Source organism: Coregonus clupeaformis, chromosome 4, assembly GCF_020615455.1.
Source record: "Coregonus clupeaformis isolate EN_2021a chromosome 4, ASM2061545v1, whole genome shotgun sequence".
Taxonomy (NCBI): Eukaryota; Metazoa; Chordata; class Actinopteri; order Salmoniformes; family Salmonidae; genus Coregonus; species Coregonus clupeaformis.
This window is the reverse complement of record NC_059195.1, coordinates 22,685,694-22,707,306: the sequence shown is the minus strand read 5'-3', so window position 1 is coordinate 22,707,306 and position 21,613 is coordinate 22,685,694. Positions and strand designations below refer to the sequence as shown.

The window sequence follows — 21,613 nt, the reverse complement described above, 5'->3', positions numbered from 1 at the left end:
CTATTTCCCATGTAGTGCACTACTTTTGACCACAGCCTTATGTGGCTCTGGTCAGAAGTAGTCAAAAGTAGTGCCCTATATGGGGAATAGGGTGTAATTTCAGACACATCCTATCTAACTATTCACTGCTGTTATCTACTTCCTAAGCGTTCTTTGGGTATCTGCTGCTTGTTTAACATTGGTTCAATCTGGCCTGGGGTCAGTGTTTGAATGAAACTGATGAAGAAGGTATTGACTAGAAGGGTATGACTCTAATCTTGAATCAGATTGTAGGGGTCAGATGGGTTTATAAACTGGGCCTATAGTAGGTTGGCCAACATGGCTTATTTGTTAAGAAGATTGAAGGAACAAGAGGTACTCATTATGGGAAGTCATTTAATCCAGACAGTTTGAAACTACTAAACTGTCAAAGAGTGAAGCCCTGTGTTTCATTCCAAAAGGTTTCCCCCTGAAAGAGAAGTGGACAAGGGCAGTCAGTGGGGACAACTGTTTTGGAATGGAATACAATACCCCCTAATGACAAAGCATAAGTATTCAGACCCTTTACTCAGTACTTTGTTGAAGCACCTTTGGCAGCGATTAGAGTCTTGGGTATGAGGTTACAATCTTGGCACACCTGTATTTGGGGAGTTTCTCCCATTCTTCTCTACAGATCCTCTCAAGCTCTGTCAGGTTGGATGGGGAGTGTTGCTGCACACCTATTTTCAGGTCTCTCCAGAGATGTTCGATCGGGTTCAAGTCTAGGCTCTGGCTAGGCCACTCAAGGACATTCAGAGACTTGTCCCGAAGCCACTCCTGCGTTGTCTTGGCTGTGTGCTTAAGGTCGTTGTCCTGTTGGAATGTGAACCTTTGCCCCAGTCTGAGGTCCTGAGCGCTCTTGAGCAGGTTTTCATCAATGATCTCTCTGTACTTTGCTTCGTTCATCTTTCCCTCGATCCTGCCACCACCATGCTTCACCATAGGGATGGTGCCAGGTTTCCTCCAGACGTGACGCTTGGCATTCAGGCCTCGCTGACCAAAGCCCTTCTCCCCCAATTGCTCAGTTTGGCCGGGCGGCCAGCTCTAGGAAGAGTCTTGTTGGTTCCAAACTTCTTCCATTTAAGAATGATGGAGGCCACTGTGTTCTTGGGGACCTTCAATGCTGCAGACATTTTTTGGTATCCTTCCCCAGATCTATGCCTCGACACAATCCTGTCTCGGAGCTCTACGGATAATTCCGTCAACCTCATGTCTTGGTTTTTGCTCTGACATGCACTCTCAACTGTGGGACCTTATATAGCCAGGTGTGTGCCTTTCCAAATCATGTCCAATCAATTGAATTTACCACAGGTGGACTCCAATCAAGTTGTAGAAACATCTCAAGGATGATCAATGGAAACAGGATGCACCTGAGCTCAATTTCGAGTATCATAGCAAAGGTTCTGAATACTTATGTAAATAAGATATTTCTGTTTTTTAAAAACCTGTTTTTGCTTTGTCATTATGGGGTATTGTGTGTAGATCAATGAGGAAAATGGTTTATTTAATCCATTTTAGAATAAGGCTGTAACGTAACAAAATGTGGAAAAGGTAAAGGGGTCTGAATACTTTCCGAATGCTCTGTATGTAGTATTTTCCACAAACTTAAAGGACCTATTACGTTTTTTTTGTTCTCCACACCCATTGTTGGTGAAGCTATTCCACAGTCTGTTTGTCCATTTTATAGACAGTATTAAAATAATAACGAGCTTAGAGTGCTTGTTTATTTACACTTTCTCAGTAGGTCCTGTGTGTGTGTGTGTGTGTGTGTGTGTGTGTGTGTGTGTGTGTGTGTGTGTGTGTGTGTGTGTGTGTGTGTGTGTGTGTGTGTGTGTGTGTGTGTGTGTGTGTGTATGTGTGGACTTTGACAAACAAGCACACGTGTTGTAAGTGTGAAATGTTTGTATTGAGCTCTTTGTATGTGGAGGGCAATTAAAATGTATGTCTGACTAAGAAGAAGAGCGAGTGAGAGAGTGGGTGGAAAAACTAAAACACAGCTGGATTAATACTGGAAAAGCCATTTAGAGCAGTGTTAGGACTCTTTATGTGGCTTTGGTGTCTAAAGGACTTGATTAATGAACCAACTAGAGTTGACCCAGTCTAGTCCTAGAGGGGGCTAAGTCATGGCCTGCTTATAGTTGTGTCTGGGTCATAGTTTTCCCTTTTAACCTAGTCTAGTTGGATTAGGTTGTATGGAGGTAGACTGAACAGGTGTTGTGTGTGTGTCTGAATGCGTGCAAGAGCCTTTATGTATGTGTAATGTTTCTCTAGTTACCATACTTCCTCTAGTAGTGTTATTTTCTCTCTGCTAAAATCCTTACTTTTTTTCTGAGGTCTGATCTTAGTGTCTTTCTAGTCAATATTAGACACATTGATCCAGTATTTCACCATAGAACCAAATGTAAATTCTTATTTTTCCCACCATTGACTTAAAGGGACTTCTGCTGAAATACTCTGCTTGGCTTCCTGCTACTGATCCTCACTGGCGACACTGAAATGCTTTAAAATGATACCACACTGGCACAGATTTGATCGTCGTCTCTGTGACTGTACAAAGCCTATAGACACTAACCTTTCACCCCCCGACGCCGTCATCTTTTACCTTTATCAAACTTTACCCCCCCCCGACCCTCCTGAAATCCCCTGATCTTTGACCCAATGACTCCTGACTCCTCCTATGAGGACCAACGACATCATCAGAGGTCACATGTGTAACTGTCCTCCCTGTGTCCTCCTCCTGGTCTAAAGAGCTCCACCCAAGACGACGCAAGTGCCGCTTTGAAACACCTGGAATATGTAAGCCTCCAGACGTCTTTCACAACCCAACAAACACACAAACAAAATAGACAGGAAAACTAGTTGGTTTTGTTTTAAAGCATTTTGGTATTTGACAGAGGGAGACTGGACGAAGCGTAGAGCTGTCTGTAACTATGCATACGTGAGGCTGTAGCTGGACCCATGTAGGCTGTAGCTGGACCCATGTAGGCTGTAGCTGGACCCATGTAGGCTGTAGCTGGACCCATGTAGGCTGTAGCTGGACCCATGTAGGCTGTAGCTGGACCCATGTAGGCTGTAACTCAGTAGCACGTGTGTGAGTCTATAAAGGAGCCTGTAGTGTGGCTGTGAGTGTGTTCTCTCTAAAAGAGGTTGTAAATTGTTCAAGTTCGGGGTCTGTTCAGGTTTCAGCTCAGAAGGTTGGTAATATCCTACTAGTACTGTATGTAAAGGGTTTGTATCTGATGAGTTTGGGTTTGGGTCTGAGAGGTGGGAATGTCTTTAATTGATCAGAGATGAGGCAATGGATACAATAGTTTTGAACACACACACACACACTGATTGATCAATGGCGATGGCACTGGATTAATGTTTTACGATGAGAATACACACTTCCCCTCCAAGCCAGGCCTCTCCATCGCCACATTCAGCAGGCAGGTGTGACATAGCAGAACTAAATCAAGTCACTCAGAGAGGCAGGGGGCGTGACGAAGCCCTAATGAGGACTCTGATTGGTTAAGAGAAGCCATGAGGGGGGAGCTCATGGGCTGACGGATTTCAAAGTGAAGTTTTTACGGGTTGAAGTGGTTCTAAAGGGGTGTGTTTTAGGAAGTGTGAGAGGGTATGTGGGAATAATCAGGTCAGAGGTTGATGTACTGTGTCACTCAATAGTCCACACATACTCTCCTGCGTTTGTGTGGTTGGAACAGGCATTGAGCAGGACTACTTTAACTCTACAGAAAGGCCCCCTGACTGACGCCCTGCGCTGTTGTCTCTACCTTACAGGTACTGGAAGAGATCTCTTGTTACCCGGAGAACCACGACGCCAAGGAGCTCAGACGGATACTGACCCAGCCGCACTTTATGGTGAGTGAAACCACACACACACACACACCTCGACAGCCTCGACTTGGCTGTGTTTAGGCGTCATGACTGAAGCTATAGCAGAGACCGAGAGAGAAGTCTCCATAGAGACAGACAGACAGACAGAGAGAATAGTGTGCTAAATCGGCTCCCTTACATCTCTAGAGACCCTCACAGAGAGAGAGGGGAACGGAAGAGAGAGGAAGACTCCATAGGGAGGTGTGTGTGTGTGAGATCAGGAGACAATGTATGGGTGCTGAGTGATGAGAGCTTCTATAATGACCTAGTGACCTCCCTGGTCTTTTGTTCCCAGTGTTAAAGACAGAAAAACAGTCTCACTTCTCAAGGTGCTTTAACAGCTACACTGTTAATCTCATCACCTCACGTCACTGTGTCTTATCCTCCCCTCTGATCAATGAAGAGGTCAGTACTACAAAGAGAGAAGGGATGTGGAGGAGGAGGAGGGAGGAGTCGTCCTCTTATCACTGAGGCGTTATTAATCACACACTTCCACAGGATGGTTAGAGAAAGAGAGAGTGAGAGAGAGAGAGGTGTATATGTTGGAGTTGTATTGGGACATTTGGAGGAGAAGAACATTAGATTGGAGTTGGAACGGGGCTAGAGAGAGTGATTAGTCGGGAGAGAGAGACAGTGATGGAAAGAGATGGGGAGAAAGAGGGGTGGAGGTTTTGGAGGGAAATCTGGACAGAGAAAGGGGGAGAATGTGTCTGATGTAATGTATCAATGTAGAGTGGAGCCTGTCTTAGGGGGGAGGGAGGGAGAGAGAGAGTTGGGGCCTAGAACTACAGACTGTAGTGTGGAGGGAGAGGTGGAAGGGACGTTTTGGAAAGAGGGAGCAATTCTGTGAGGAATGGAACGGTCAGTGAGTCATGTCTGATGTAGATCTGATCTGAGGCCAAGCTTTACCCAGTCTGACAAGAATGGAGGAAAGAGATGGAAAGAGATGGGGAGAAAGAGGGGTGGAGATTTTGGAGGGAAATCTGGACAGAGAAAGGGGGAGAATGTGTCTGATGTAATGTATCCATGTAGAGCGGAGCCTGTCTTAGAGGGGATAGGTGGAGGGAAGAGAGGGGTGGGGGAGAGGCAGAGGTGAGACGAGGGAGGGAGGCACCCTTAGGTACAAGCAGCCACATTCCTAGACACACACACACACACACACACACACAAAGGGAAAGGTATGTGTGTCGCCAGCCTGCCACCAGTCTCTCAGGAGCATGCTACAGACAGCCCAGCTTTCTCACTCGTCTACCACTGACTCTACTAGCTACTAAGACTGGTGAGGAACTAACATTCTCATTCTGTAACTGTTGAATTTAATTGTTCTATTTTTCTCAAACTTTACTCTTGACCAGATATTCTAGAACTCTGGGGTTGACTTCAGAATGCATTTCTTTGGGAATTCAGGTTTAGACGTTTTCCCTCTTGTAACTTGAGTACAGGAGTGTCTAGCTTTTAAGTGCCTGTTTTAGTAGCGTAGTTTGCTGAAGGTAGAATCATTTTCTGTTAACCTGAAACCTGCCTAATATAAAGTAGTTATGACACTGTTACAGCACTGGTCTATGTTGTGTCCATAACATTGTTAGACTGAGGGTAGCATGCACTTTATAGCTGTGCTGAAATCACCTCAGACCTGGTTGTTGAGATAAAGTTAGTGTTGGACTGTCACTTTAAAGCCTCTCTATCTGCAGGTGGGGGATTAGTTCCCTTCAAACCCATGAGCCTGCTCTCATTAGTGGGCTCATGTGGTAAAGTGTGTGTGTGTACGTTTGAACTTTCAGTAAGTGCGTGGGATGAGTGTATGCACTAGGGGAAGCCAGTGGCAGGTTAGTCTTGTTGTGGTTTTATGCTTGCATGTCTTCTGGAGTTCCTAGTTGTTTGGTAAAGTGCCTCTCAGAAATTCTCTCTGTCATTGAGTAAAGCTAGCTGTCTGTGTGTAGGTTTTTAGGGGGTGGCTTCTCCTGTCTATGGTATGCTATGAAGCCTTCAAGAAGAGGGAGGGAGGTAGGGAGGGAGAGAGAACTTGCTGTGCATCTAGGTGAGCCTTGCTGCAGACCCTTTATGACGATCTATCTGTCTCCCTCCCTACTTTTTCTATTCCCCACCCTCCAGGCCTTGCTCCAGACCCATGACGTGGTGGCCCATGAGGTGTACAGTGATGAGGCTCTGAGGGTCACACCCCCGCCCACCTCGCCCTACCTGAACGGAGAATCGCCCGAGAGCACCAACGGAGACATGGATCTGGAGAACGTAACTCGAGTACGCCTGGTGCAGTTCCAGAAGAACACTGACGAACCTATGGTACGACACAAACTCATGCACAGGCTATATACACACACACACAACACTACTAGAGTTGCAAAGGGAGGGTATATTATTGGAAACTTTACAGAATTTTGGTATCTTTCAAAGAATATATGCAATCTATCACAATAACTCTAGTGGCCCTTTTGGGAAATTCAGGTTGACGTGCTCAGTGTGTAGATTTATTTACTGGTCTTGGTGATCCAATGATGAAAGCTCCATATCATACAAAATATACAAGTACATTGACCAAATATACACAGGCAATATCCCAAAAGAAATAGCTTCTATATCAGGCTTAACCTGTCCTATCTGAACGGACACAGGTAGAGGGCAAGACTGTAGTTTCCCCTTGAGAAACCATATCGAAGCTATCTAACAGGAGCTCAAACAGGTACACATAAGCATTTGGCCCCTCCCAGGACCATACAATTACCCAATTGGGAATTACAACCAATACACTGGTTCTACATTCATACATTCGTCTTAATCAGACTTAATGATTATTAATGATATTTAATCATCATTCATACATGGAACAAAAGGTTTCTCGTATTCAACATACTGACTCCAAAGCGTGGCGCGCAAGCCACGTAGCCTATTTCTATGCGCACTGAGGATTGCACGCTCCTATTATGCACAACCAGAATGACAGCGACATAGGACACAGACAAACGGAACATAACACAGGAAATATGAACAAAGTATTGCGAACGTTCATGTGCACAATAAACTTTGCGCCCACTCAGAGGGTAAGAAATGGTAGGCTAAATAAAAATGTATCGTATCAAACATGAAACAGAATTGTCTAAGTGTTGCAATAAATATTACTTTGATGGAATGATGAAACAATAACAATTAGTGTAGGATTAGATGGAATATAGATTTACCATATATGCATTTAAACGTGTGAAAGAAAGCAACAGCAAGCATTTCAACAAGAGAACAAAGCGCTCTCCACTGACGCCTATGATGCGTCTTCGCCACAGTAATAATAAATGTAACAACAAATTCCAAATGCAAACTTCAAAAGTAAATTATTAATTTCAAGCAATTTTGACATACAAAAAGACCAGTAGGCCTATGCTAGTAATTTTTGCTGGTGAGCTTGAAAAGTAAACAGTTATTATTCTTGGATTTTTGGGAGCTGCATATCTATATACAGCAAATCAGCACTCTGTTCGCTAGCACACCCGACCTGTGTTGATTGACAGTTTACAATCAGAGGGCCAAGTGTGCATTTCACTTGCAAGGGCGATGTCGCGACTACTGCCTGGCTGCGTGGAGAGTAATCCACGGACTCTGTGCCACAAAATGAGTGACAAAACGTTACAAAATATGGCCAGATAATTTCAAGTCTTAAGTCAAAGTCGAGTCCCAAGTCTTGAGGCTCCAAGTCCAAGTCAATTCTCAAGTTATTTTCTATCAAGTCATCAAATTTGTGACTCGAGTCCGTCATGTGACTTGAGTCCACAACTCTATCTACTAGAACCTCATGGACAATATGAACACTTCTATAAACAATGAATACTATATATGAATACTTTTTTAAAAAGTTATTCAATTATAAATGACCAAAGTTACGATAGATTGCCATAGATTTTCTGTTAATTATCAAAATTACAGAAGATTCTGGTAACTTTGGTAAATTACCGGTAGCTTTGCAACCCTAGACACTGCAATTACACGCTCAAACACTGACTGTATTTATTATCCCACACAGCAGTCCCACCTGCATAGTCATACACTCTGTTCTTACACACAGACATACACACACACACACTATCCACTCTAGCTGTTTCTCCCTTCTCTTCCCTGTCTGTGTGAGATCAGCCTAGCGCCTCAGTCCCTGAGCTTGAGCCTGTACGACCTTTCTATGACCTCAATGTTTGCTGACCTCTGACCCCTGTCCTCTCTCCAGGGCATCACGCTGAAGATGAACGATCTGAACCACTGTATCGTAGCCAGAATAATGCATGGAGGAATGATCCACAGACAAGGTAGCCAGCCATCTCTTTCTATTACACTAGCAGCTATTCTCATTATTACTGGTTATCAGACTATACTATTATACATTATTACTGCATTTTATCACACATAATGTATCATACTGTTCAGAACGTCTCCCAAATATGTACACATAGCAGGGGATATTTGGACATTATGTTAGAGCTGGGACAGTAAACCGCAAAATGATGGACACCAATCCAACCACTTATCGTGAACATTTTGCTGATATTGTTCATTATGATAAATAACCTATAGGGCCCTACTAGAGGAATGTGTTTAAATGAAATAAGTTTGCTAATATGGGGATTGTTAATGGGACAATTGATAGTGTGATCAGTCCAGAGGTTCCAATCTATGCAGTAGTGAGGTGTGGTGTAAACAGAGGAAGAGGCAACTTTTTTTGAGTTGCAAAAATACAAATTATATATTTACTGTTCACAGAATGGCATTCGGCCAGGTCAAGAAAGGGCAAACAAATCCTAGCTCAGTTTAGAGCACTTCACTTATATACCAAAGAGTCTTTCGATAACAAATGAAATAGTCTCTTTTGTGGCTTGGCTTTGGCTCTCAGCTACGGGCATTATTCAATCACGTTCTTTGTCTTTGTCTCTCAATGTCCTCTTCTTTCCTTTTCTTGTTTCCTTGTTTTATATTTTCCCTTGTTTCTTTGTCTATGTGTTCCTCTCCTCCCGCGTAATTGCCCCTGTGACTTAATAAGGGGTGTGTTTGGGGAGTACTGTGACGTCGGCTGGGATTTCCTGCATGTCCCCACCCCTCTGACTCCCATTCATCCCTGCCCCTCTGGATGGTTCACAATAGCTACAACATTCAAAGTAGTAGTTTTAAGGGTAATTAATGTGGTGCACATTAATGTTATAAAGTTATCGTTCAATTGATCGTTATCTTGATAATTCAGTCTATTTATTGTGATATGGATTTTTGTCCATATCTCCCAGCTATACATTGCATTGTCCCAAAACTGAAGCATTGGCCCAAGTCTACCTCTTACACACACACATACCTCACACACACGTTATACACAGGTAGGAAACAAGCCACATCCGTATCAAATACTCGCTGAGAGCAAGGCCATAAACCCCTCCATGTCTCTGGACCTACAGACGGGAGTTAGCGCGAGTTTACATTATCTGCTCTGTACAAAAAATAGGAACATGTCGTCAAATATGACACCTTGGACACTGTGCCACTGTCCACATATCACAGAGGGTTAGTTTGAAGTGAAGTGTCACTGGAGCTGTTCTGGGTCATCTTTATGACGGTCTCTGTAGATTGCTAGATCATATTAATGTGGCTCCTGAGAAGTCAAACACTTCTTCAGGCTTTGTGAAATTTGGGCCTAGAGTGCATTCGGAAAGTATTCAGACCCCTTGACTTTTTCCACATTTTGTTACGTTACAGCCTCATTCTAAAATTGATTAAATTGGGTTTTTTCCTCATCAATCTACACACAATACTCCATAATGACAAAGCAAAAACACGCTTTTAGAAGTATTTGCAAATTTGATAAAAATAAAAAATAAAAATATCACAATTACATAAGTATTCAGACCCTTTACTCAGTACTTTGTTGAAGCACCTTTGGCAGCGATTACAGCCTCGAGTCTTCTTGGGTAGGACGCTACAAGCTTGGCACACCTGTATTTGGGGAGTTTCTCCCATTCCTCTCTGCAGATCCTCTCAAGCTTGCTACACATTTATTTTCAGGTCTCTCCAGAGATGTTCGATCAGGTTCATGTCCGGCTCTGGCTGGGCCACTCAAGAACATTCAGAGACTTGTCTCGAAGCCACTCCTGAGTGGCGCAGTGGTCTAAGGCACTGCATCGCAGTGCTAACTGTGCCACTAGAGATCCTGGTTCGAATCCAGGCTCTGTTGCAGCCGGCCGCGACCGGGAGACTCATGGGCGGCGCACAATTGGCCCAGCGTCGTCCAGGGTAGGGGAGGGAATGGCCGGCAGGGATGTAGCTCAGTTGATAGAGCATGGCGTTTGCAACGCCAGGGTTGTGGGTTCAATTCCCACGGGGGGCCAGTATAAAAAAAATATGTATTCACTAACTGTAAGTCGCTCTGGATAAGAGCGTCTGCTAAATGACTAAAATGTAAATGTAAAATGTGTGCTTACTGTCGTTGTCCTGTTGGAAGGACAGTCTGAGGTCCTGAGCGCTCTGGAGCAGGTTTTCATCAAGGATCTCTCTGTACTTTGCTCCGTTCGTCTTTGCCTCGATCCTGACTAGTCTCCCAGTCCCTGCCGCTGAAAAACATCCCCACAGCATGATGCTGCCACCACCATGCTTCACCGTTGGGATGGTGCCAGGTTTCCTCCAGATGTGACGCTTGGCATTCAGGCCAGAGTTCAATCTTGGTTTCATCAGACCAGATAATCTTGTTTCTCATGGTCTGAGAGTCTTTAGGTGCCTTTTGGCTAACTCTAAGCGGGCTGTCATGTGCCTTTTACTGAGGAGTGGCTTCCGTCTGGCCACTCTACCATAAAGGCCTGATTGGTGGAGTGCTGCAGAGATGGTTGTCCATCTGGAAGGTTCTTCCATCTCCACAGAGGAACTCTGGAGCTCTGTCAGAGTGACCATCGGGTTCTTGGTCACCTCCCTGACCAAGGCCCTTCTCCCCCGATTGCTCAGTTTGGTCGGGCGGCCAGCTCTAGGAAGAGTCATGGTGGTTCCAAACATCTTCCATTTAAGAATGATGAGGCCACTGTGTTCTTGGGGACCTTCAATGCTGCAGACATGTTTTGGTACCCTTCCCCAGATCTGTGCCTCGACGCAATCCTGTCTCGGAGCTCTATGGACAATTCATTCGACCTCATGGCTTGGTTTTTGCTTTAACATGCACTGTCAACTGTGGGACTTTATATAGACAGGTGTGTGCCTTTCCAAATCATGTCCAATCAATTGAATTTACCACAGGTGGACTCCAATCAAGTTGTAGAAATATCTCAGAGATGATCAATGGAAACAGGATGCACCTGAGCTCAATTTCGAGTCTCATAGCAAAGGGTCTGAATACTTATGTAAATAAGGTATTTCTGTTTTTTTATTTTTTATAAATTTGCAAAAATGTCTAAAAGGCTGTTTTCGCTTTGTCATTATGAGGTATTGTGTGTAGATTGCTGATTTAAAAAAATATATTTTAGAATAAGGCTGTAACGTAACAAAATGTGGAAAAAGTAAAGGGGTCTGAATACTTTCCGAAGGCACTGTATATTCAGAGTACATGTAGGAGTGCTGATATAGGATCAGTTCTGCCTTTTAGATCATAATAAATAAGATTATATGGACAGGGGGAACCTGATCCTAGATCAGCACTCTGAGACGCATAATGAATACTGCAATAAGGACAATCTGGAACAAAGACTGTCTGTCATGTGTGTTGTAGGAACACTGCATGTAGGAGATGAGATCAGAGAGATCAACAGCATCAGTGTGGCCAACCAGACAGTAGAGCAACTACAGAGGATGCTGGTGAGTGGACATTGTGTGTGTGTGTGTGTGTGTGCGTGCGTGTGTGTGTACTTAAATGCTGAGTATGTGTGTTTGTGTGTCCACAGAAAGAGATGCGAGGCAGCATCACCTTTAAGATAGTGCCAAGCTACCGGACACAAGGATCCTCCTGTGAGGTAACGCACCGCCATTTCCCCATCCCCCTCCCTTCTCTCCTTACCCCCATCCTCTGTCGTACTGTTGATGTTGTGAATGTTTAAACTCCTGACCCTTTGACTAACCAAATATCTGCGTGGTGGCTGTGTGTGTGTGTGTGTGTGTGTGTTAACGCTTTCTCTCGGGTGAGGTTCTGTGTGTTCTACTGTGTTCTGCTCAAGGCTGGGTCAGACGCGCTGCACACCAATTTCACAACCAAGATACCGGAACCCCCCCATCATGCCCCCCACCCCACCCTGACCCCTGAACTCTGTAACTCTGTGATCTGGCACCCACCACACACACACACAGACCCCACACCGCTGGCCAGTCAGTCACACAGAGACCAGAATTCCCTGTTGATACTCTGTAATGCCAAGTGGAAGCTAGTGGTAGAGAAATGTAGTTGTGCTATGTGATGATTTAATCTGGCAGATAACGTTCCAGCCTGACCTTGATGAGCCAGTCTTTGTGAGTCTACTGCCCCTCTGTGGCGAGATAGAGATGTGCAGGGATCATTGCTATTATGATTAGTAAGTAGGATAATCATGTTGATTTATTTGATTTGATTGCACAGTCTATGAGCTCATTGAAGACATTGAAGACGGTAATTTGGACTTGTTTATCGTGGAGTGTGAAATGTTACTTTTTTTGTATTGGTGGTTACAACCTCCCGAGTGGCGCAGTGGTCTAAGGCACTGCATCGCAGTGCTAGCTGTGCCACTAGAGATCCTGGTTCGAATCCAGGCTCTGTCGTAGCCGGCCACGACCGGGAGACCCATGGGGCGGCGCACAATTGGCCCAGCGTCGTCCAGGGTAGGGGAGGGAATGGCCGGCAGGGATGTAGCTCAGTTGGTAGAGCATGGCGTTTGCAACGCCAGGGTTGTGGGTTCGATTCCCACGGGGGGCCAGTATGAAAAATTAAAAATTAATAATGTATGCACTCACTAACTGTAAGTCGCTCTGGATAAGAGCGTCTGCTAAATGACTAAAATGTAAATGTAAATGTACTAGATAGTAACTAGATTATTTGTAACCCCATCTCTAATGTAAGGCTGTTGTCGATGTGTAGTAGTTGTAACCCCCCCCCTCTCCTGAAATAGCAACAGTTGTTATGTTATGGTGGCTTTGGCCCCTGTCTGTCTGTCTGTGTATGCAGTAGGCATAGTTATGACGTACGTGTGTTTGTGTGTGCGCGCACGCAAATGCAGAGGCCTCATGCCCATAGGGGGCACAAGGGCACGTGCCCCCTCAGATTTATCCTTTAAAAAAAATCAGATGTTAAATTAATTACTCAACTACATTTTTAAGGGTATTTTTTATATAAAAGATCTGTCAGCTGTATTTTGCAGAGGGGGGAACAATGACTACTGGACCAGGCAAAGAGTACCCCCCCTAAGGTTGTTGCGGTGTCCGTATTACCGCCACATCGGCAGTCATGAGTCATGACCGCAGTAAAATTCCACGTGACGGTAATCATGGTAATCTCCTTTTATACACTCTGGACATGCCTTTGTAGTACCCAACTTGCTAACTACCATCAGGTCCTAATGGCCTGGTTGGTAATCAGGGCTCTACTGTCACTCTAACCACTCTGACATCAATGCAAATGCAATCGAAAATCACATCAAAACAGTAGGTCTATCATACTTTTAAAACTCACCTCAGTGTGATGATCACTGTGATGCAAAATGGCATATTATTATTATTATCAATTTGAAGAAAGAACTTCAACAGCAGGTTGAAACAGTGTAAAACATGGTTGTTGTGGATGTTGTTTCAAAGCCTAACACAACTAAATGGACAGCACTTTCTAAGGGGATGATTAATTCAAAACGCTTATGAGCCCAAGCCCGAAGAAAAAAAACATGAATAAAAATGATGATTGTGCCGTTATACAATACGATACATAGCCTACACATATTACACAGAAAAACATCAAACAAAACTGATTTAAGATGTCTTTGGTACATAACTGGTCTAGCCTATACTATACAAATTCCAGTAATCGCCACTGAGTGTGGACTGTATTATTATGCATACTGGATGGACTGGTTACCTTATGCTACGCTCCAAAATGTATATCCATGAGTCTGGGAGAGAATGTACAGCCCTAGGCGATGCTGTTGGTTCATTGATTGTGCAGGGCTGCTTACAGTTAGCCTACAATTAGTGAATTTTTATTTTATTTTGAATAGCCTAGTAATATAGAATTTTTTGTATTTTCATAATTAATTGAGTGACACATTACCTTCAGCTATACAGAATATCTCACCACCATGCGTTTCCATCTCCTCCTCTCGCTCCTTTATTCCTTTCTTGAGCACGCAGACGGGCTGTCAACAGTTTCGTGAAATATGTTTAGTTGCGAAAACATGTTACTATTGATGTTCCTGAACAGATTTCACTTGGTTTCCCAAATGAAGCACTGGGTAGCTGCAGGAACAAGGTTGGAGAGCCCATTGCATACAGAGTTTGGGTGGAATATCACCTGTCGGGCAGTGAGAGCATGCTCCTCAAACAGTGGTTGATGCATGGAGTGAAGTAGATGTTTTTATATTTATTTCTCAGCTGCTCATATATAAAGCACATGATCTGTTATAAAACCGAAGTAGCCTACAAAACGGACCGGCAGGAAAGCAGCAGCCTCCATTCACTAGGCTATTTGAAGGCATACAGATGACATGTTTTTTTCCCATGTTCCTGCCCATTTGATAATGGGCTATTCTAAATCTAAACAAATTTTCCATATTAGTAAAGACCAGATTAAATTCAAAATAGTCTGATGGGTGAAAATATGATCACTTGATGAGAGAAGAGCTGTGCAACCTGAGGCAAGGAACAGAGTGCAAGCTTTGATGAGAGAAGAGCTGTGCAACCTGAGGCAAGGAACAGAGTGCAAGCTTTTTTTGCTACTTTCTCAAATCATCAATAGCTTATATTTGCACCATGCAAAGTATTCAGACCCCTTGACTTTTTCCACATTTTGTTACGTTACAGCCTTATTCCAAAATTGATTAAATTGTTTTTTTCCCTTCATCAATCTACACACAATACCCCATAATGACAAAACAGGTTTTTAGAAATGTTTGCACATTTATTAAAAATAAAAAACGGAAATATCACATTTACATAAGTATTCAGACCCTTTACTCAGTACTTTGTTGAAGCACCTTTGGCAGCGATTACAGCCTTGAGTCTTCTTGGGTATGACGCTACAAGCTTGGCACACCTGTTTCTCCCATTCTTCTCTGTAGATCCTCTCAAGCTCTGTCAGGTTGGATGGGGAGCGTCGCTGCACAGCTATTTTCAGGTCTCTCCAGAGATGTACTTTGCTCCATTCATCTTTCCCTCGATCCTGACTAGTCTACCAGTCCCTGCCGCTGAAAAACATCCCCCCAGGATGATACTGCCACCACCATGCTTCACCGTAGGGATGGAGCCAGGTTTCTTCCAGACATGACATTTGGCATTCAGGCCAAAGAGTTCAATCTTGGTTTCATCAGACCAGAGAATCTTGTTTCTCATGGTCTGAGAGTCCTTTAGATTCCTTTTAACAAACTCCAAGTTGGCTGTCATGTGCCTTTTACTGAGGAGTGGCTTCCGTCTGGCCACGCTACCATAAAGGCCTGATTGGTGGAGTGCTGCAGAGATAGTTGTCCTTCTGTAAGGTTCTCCCATCTCCACAGAGGAACTCTGAAACTCTGTCAGAGTGACCATTGGGTTCTTGGCTACCTCCCTGACCAAGGCCCTTGTCCCCCGATTACTCAGTTTGGCCGGGCGGCCAGCTCTAGGAAGAGTCTTGGTTGATCCAAACTTCTTCCATTTAAGAATGATGTAGGCCACTGTGTTCTTGGGGACTTTCAATGCTGCAGAAATCTGTGCCTCGACACAATCCTGTCTCGAAGCTCTACGGACAATTCCTTCGACCTCATGGCTTGGTTTTTGCTCTGACATGCACTGTCAACTGTGGGACCTTGTATAGACAGGTGTGTGCCTTTCCAAATCATGTCCAATCAATTGAATTGACTACAGGTGGAGTCCAATCAAGTTTTAGAAACATCTCAAGGATGATCAATGGAAACTGGATACACCTGAGCTCAATTTCAAGTCTCATAGCAAAGGGTCAGAATGTTTATGTAAATAAGGTATTTCTGTTTTTTATTTTTACATAATGACAAAGCCTGTTTTCGCTTTGTCATTATGGGGTGTTGTGTGTACATTGTTGAGGAAAAAATTGTATTTAATCCATTTTAGAATAAGGCTGTAACGTAACAAAATGTGGAAAAAGGGAAGGGGTCTGAATACTTTCCGAATGCACTGTATATGTTTTGATTTTGTAAGATATTCTAAGGTTTGTATCATTCACAACTAAAGTTGCCGAATAACTCTAAATCTAGCATATAGGACCTGTTTCAAATGATCACTTTTACGCTCAACATAGCCACTTCATATGTGCACTCGCTCTTTAATTGGAAAAATATCCTTTCAATTTTATTCAGCTAAATTCAATTATATTCTTCTTACTATAAAATCAGATACAATAAATTAATGGCATGGGACTTACATGCATAGCCAGATAACATAGGCCTACAGTAGGCCAACTCATATTCTGTTCTGAAATACATTCTCTTGATATTATAATGTTTCTTTTGACCTGACTAAAATACATAATGGATTTATTGTGATGGTGTAAATTAAATTGATTTATTAGACTTTTTTAAATGTAGATGTTCCAAAGGCATGCATCAGCAGCTTGTATGTGGAGGCCTGGAGATGCTAAACGTGTTTATGTTAATTCATGGTCAATTACCGTGAGACCGGCAATATTTTGCCTGACAATAACCAGCTGACAGAATTTCATGACCGCCACAGCCCTATCCCAAGTTAGAGTAGCTTGTCTAACTATTTTAGCTGGCATGCCTGCTGGAAAATGGCTTTAATTCTTGGGTTATGATACTATATACCAGTGTGGTAGGGATGTAACGATTTGTTGATACGCATTGGTCCCAGATTCAAATGTTTAAGATACAAGTGCAACAGTCGGTGGACACCAGACCGATCCAAATGTAGCATGCATCGGTCAGAAAATCGATTCAAACGTTATGAATCGGCGGTTCACAAATATTACATAATTTTTACCTTCCCAAAAATACCTCATATTTTGTGACAACTGATGCGTCCTCTCTCCTTCAGTGTCGAACTGCATGTAACTGGGTTGACAGTCATTGATCTACAAGTCATTTTTCATGCCAAACAACCCCAGGTAATATCAGTAGCCTCACTGTGCCCAGCTTCACACGCTGACCAACGCGCTGTTCCAGATCTTGCACATCTGTACGACACCTTCAGCATTCAAATGCTAAAATGGCTAGCGTGATATTAGGCTTTATTAGTTGAGTTCAGGTTCACCATCAGCAATAGTTTTGGTAGTTTTGCTTGATAATTTCATAACGAGGACAGCAATCACTTTTGCAATGGCCGAAGTGAGAGGAGACGAGAAGATCACTCTGTAAAAACTTCCAAACTGTAAAATAAATAGCTAATTTTTAAACAATAAATATTGATACATCACTTGCTCAAACACTAAATCTGCAAAAATGAGAAGTTAATTAGTGGGTGATGAGGATTTCAGAACAAGAAACAGGCTAAATTGCCCCCATCCCCCCTCCCCCTAATCTGGTAGTGATAGTGGGGTGGTAGATAGTCTCCTTTATGGCTCCTCTCAGGTGCCTACATAGTACATACACCATAGACATACATAATTTAGCCTACTACACCTGTTGTTTATGAAGCATGTGACAAATATATGTTTTATTTTAAACTCCTAAGGCATAAAAGTTCTTAAAGAATCAGTGTGAACAGGTAAAGTGGTATGCTTAGATGACCTATGCAGAAAAATATACATGCTAAATCCAGACCACCCCCCTCCATCCTCACGTACTTCGTGTCCCCTCTAAAATAATGGGTGCATGAAGCCCCTGCGCGCACATGCGTGCGTGTGTGTGTGCGCAAGTTTGTGAGTGTGTGTGTCTGACCTGTGTGTCTTGTTACAGAGAGAGTCCCCCTCCACCTCCAGGCAATCCCCTGCCAATGGCACTGGCCACTCCAGTGTTAACAGTTCTATCTTGGTAAGGACCCCAACCCCTAAACACCCACCAAACACCGAAACTGCCCCCTTCTCCCTCAAGTCGACCAACGCAGACCTTTCACTCTCTCCCACAGCTGTTGTCTGTTATCATTATACTGTATATATTTTTCCAGTTTGATTAAACCCCCTCTCCCATATTTTACTTATTTTTGTTTTATTTTCAGTTGTATATCACATTAAGTTATGATACTGGCTGTTCAGACCAACCTTTGACTATAGCCACATTTCCGATATCTCTGTTTACAAATTGGTGTGCTGAAAAACTCTGCCATGTGCTGTAAAAATGCTGCTTATTTGCTGTGCCTTTCTGCTGACAGCCCTTTAGTACACAGAGGAACTGGGAATACTCACACAGTCAGTCACAGAAAAGACTCAGGTCCTTTACAACTCTGTTCCTATACAACTACCTCCAACCTTATCCACTGCTAGACCTACTTACCTACCTACTTACTTACCTACCTACCTACCTACTAACCCAGCTACCTAGCTACATCTGATTTACCCACTTACTTACTAACTTATCTACCTCTTACCTACCTAACTACGAACTAAATTACCTACCTACCAGCTGTACACCTTGGTATTGAAGCTGCTTTGCTTGCTTTCTGCTTCCTCGCTCTCTGAGAGTGTGTGTGTGTGAGAGAGAGAGAGCGAGAGAGACTGCTGAAGCTCTGCTCTAACACTCATTAAATCGCAACTCTGTTTGACTGTACCCTCGCTCTCTTTAAAACTTTGACAGGAGTGAAGGGAATGTTCATGTCTGTGTGTTTTGTTGTGTTCTGTACACAGTGTTATGGTTGTTTACCTGCCTCTCTCTGGTGTAAACTCTCTCTGTCACTGGTGGGGTTTTCTCTGCAGGATCTGCCATCTACCATCCAACCCAAGGGTCGACAGGTGAATACCAGCGCTCTCTGCCCCGTAAAACAAACAAACACATACACACACACATACACACACTGAACTGTAACTCACAACCCCTCCATCCCTTCCCCCTCATTCAACGTCTACACGTGTGTCTGTGTGTGTCTGTGTGTGTCTGTCTGTGTGTGTGTGTGTGTCTGTGTGTGCTTATGCATATGTGCACACGCGCAGTGTGCTTGCGAGTTCACATGCTCACCAGCCCCCAGCTGCCCTCCATTGAGTAATTGCCAAGGTCAACACAAATGAGTACACTCTGTTCACTTACAATGTTGTTAATATTCTGTGGCTACAGACTGATCTCCAAGCTGTTCCTGCATGTGTTTAGAGCAGGATAGTGCCTGCTGTGTCAGAGTCTGGCGTAGTGGTTAGCCCACCAGACTCCGGATCACATATACACCAGGTGACATGGGTACGAATCCCGTCTAAGCCCTTTATCTCGGTCTCCCTCTGTATCTGTCTACCCCTCTACATTCCGACATTTACTGTCTGTAAAACAATAAAATACCCCCCAAAATATATATTTTTAAAGGACAGTGTCTGTTAGACTGAATAGTGGATAATATGTAGAGCTACTGTAAGCTATGACCTCTTCCAAAGACACACTACTGGATATTGGCCTCAATCCAAAACACATTAGACTCCAAATCTGCTCCAGCTGCTCAGACATGTCTGACCTAAAAAGAGCACAGGCTGAATTCAAATTGATTCAATCCGATCCGATTTTTGCAGAGTTGTTATTATTAAGATTTTGAAAGATTCCACCTGGTCCCATAACCCTGAGTTGAACTCCCCTGTGGTAGAGAAAATGTTCTCTTTGGAAAGGATGATACATTTGAATGGAACTAGACTTCAGAGGAGACTTCAAATATACAGTCAGGTCCATAATTATTGGCACCCTTGATAAAGATTAGCATAAAATACTGTATATTTGAATTTAAAAGTCATTATTATAATACAAAAAGCTTTGTTAAATAACATTAAAATGTGGCACTTAATTCATTGGTCGTATGGCGAATACAGCCATTAGCCATGACCATAGACACCCACCCAAGCCTCCTATAATCTCGCCCATCCCTATGTGACATAATCATCAATTATGACCATCCATTATGTTTGAAACCCATAACATAGTTTTGGATCCCTGTTGGAATACTGAATGCATTCTACCTCTCTTCCTTGATCAGCAATCACTGATCTGACAGTAATAATATAATAATAACATGACAGTGTTGGATAGGTTAAAGCTCTTCCATGTCTTTCACCAATCCAGTCATTTCAGATCTTTTAAAATGAAGGCAGGAAGAAGGAAGAAATGCATGTTAAAAAGCATTCCAACGGGCCTGTCTCTTCATCATAACCAGGGTTGGGGTCAATTCCATTTAAACTCCATTTCAGGGGATGAGTTGAACTTTTTATTTATGAATTGTACAATTCTCATCGACAGCAACAGGCTATTCATGAAATGAAAACTTCAATTAATCTCAATGAACTGAACTAAAGTTGAATTGGTCTCCAACACTGAAGTGGCATCATCCATGTCAATCCCCTCCCACCACCATCACCATAGTATGGTTAACACTTAACGTTCTCCATCTCCACCGCGCTCTGCTCACCATACTGTGTGTGTAGACACTCCGTAGTCGTTTTACTGCATGATGTGTGTGATGCTTTCACATCCTAGATGGTCGTACCCAGACCTCCAATCAAGGATAAAATGTCCATCAAGGTAAGATATAATGTAGCCTCCATAGTGCTAAACCATAGAGATAAAACAGCAGACATCTTAGGAAATGTTTTATCTCTATGGTTAAACCATAGATATTCCTTTAGATGACCGTAATAGCAATAGTTTGTAACCAAAAGAACATCCCATACAGTACAATCTAACTTAGACTAAGACCACTAAAACTACAATGCAAAACCATACTGTTTGGATTATTGTAACAAGTATATTCAAACTGTATTCAAAATGTATTATCATGAGGTCTCAATACAATTCTCTGAGAAAAAAAAATGAAATCAACATATTGCCTCATACATCTTTAACAGACAAGAATGGCAACGCAAGACTGGTACTCAGATCATAAAGGTGTGCTAAATCAGTCAGTGATACAGAAAATGTAGATAGTGATTTAACAAGACCTATGGTGGATTCTAAAGAGACAACCCTGTGTTAACGATCCCTGTGCCATTTACAGTGCCTTCAGACTTATTCCACATTTTGTTGTGTTACAGCCTGAATTAAAAATGGATTAAATATATTTTTTTCTCACCCATCTACACACAATACCCCATAATGACAAATTAAGACATGTTTTTAGAAATTTTTGCAAATGTATTGAAAATGAAATACAGAAATATCTCATTTACATAATTATTCACAATACTTTGTAGCAGCACCTTTGGCAGCGATTACACCTGTGAGTCTTTCTGGGTAAAGTCTCTAAGAGCTTCCCACACGTGGATTGTGTAACATTTGTCCATTATTATTTTCAAAATTCATCAAATTGGTTGTTGATCATTGCTAGACAACCATTTTCAGGTTTTGCCATACATTTTCAAGTAGATTTAAGTCAAAACTGTAACTCTGGAACATTCACTGTCTTCTTGGTAAGCAGCTCCAGTGTAAATTTGGCTGCAAGGTGAACCAGGTTTTCCTCTAAG

At 42.9% G+C, this 21,613-nt stretch overlaps 1 protein-coding gene across 17 annotated transcripts in view; it reads left to right on the top strand.

Annotated features, from left to right (window-relative positions):
* Positions 1 to 21,613, top strand: part of caska (calcium/calmodulin-dependent serine protein kinase a) — a 171,666-nt gene that overhangs the window by 137,070 nt on the left and 12,983 nt on the right. For 4 of the 17 annotated variants that reach the window (XM_041868305.2, XM_041868298.2, XM_041868313.2 and 1 more), the window contains 9 exons: positions 2,767 to 2,814; positions 3,799 to 3,879; positions 6,007 to 6,195; positions 8,120 to 8,198; positions 11,618 to 11,703; positions 11,790 to 11,858; positions 17,934 to 18,008; positions 18,887 to 18,922; positions 20,631 to 20,675. In XM_041868305.2, the coding sequence (XP_041724239.1) occupies positions 2,767 to 2,814; positions 3,799 to 3,879; positions 6,007 to 6,195; positions 8,120 to 8,198; positions 11,618 to 11,703; positions 11,790 to 11,858; positions 17,934 to 18,008; positions 18,887 to 18,922; positions 20,631 to 20,675 (708 nt within the window). The remainder of the gene's footprint in view (positions 1 to 2,766; positions 2,815 to 3,798; positions 3,880 to 6,006; positions 6,196 to 8,119; positions 8,199 to 11,617; positions 11,704 to 11,789; positions 11,859 to 17,933; positions 18,009 to 18,886; positions 18,923 to 20,630; positions 20,676 to 21,613) is intronic. The other 13 variants (XM_041868412.2, XM_041868342.2, XM_041868335.2 and 10 more) reach the window with 6 other exon arrangements.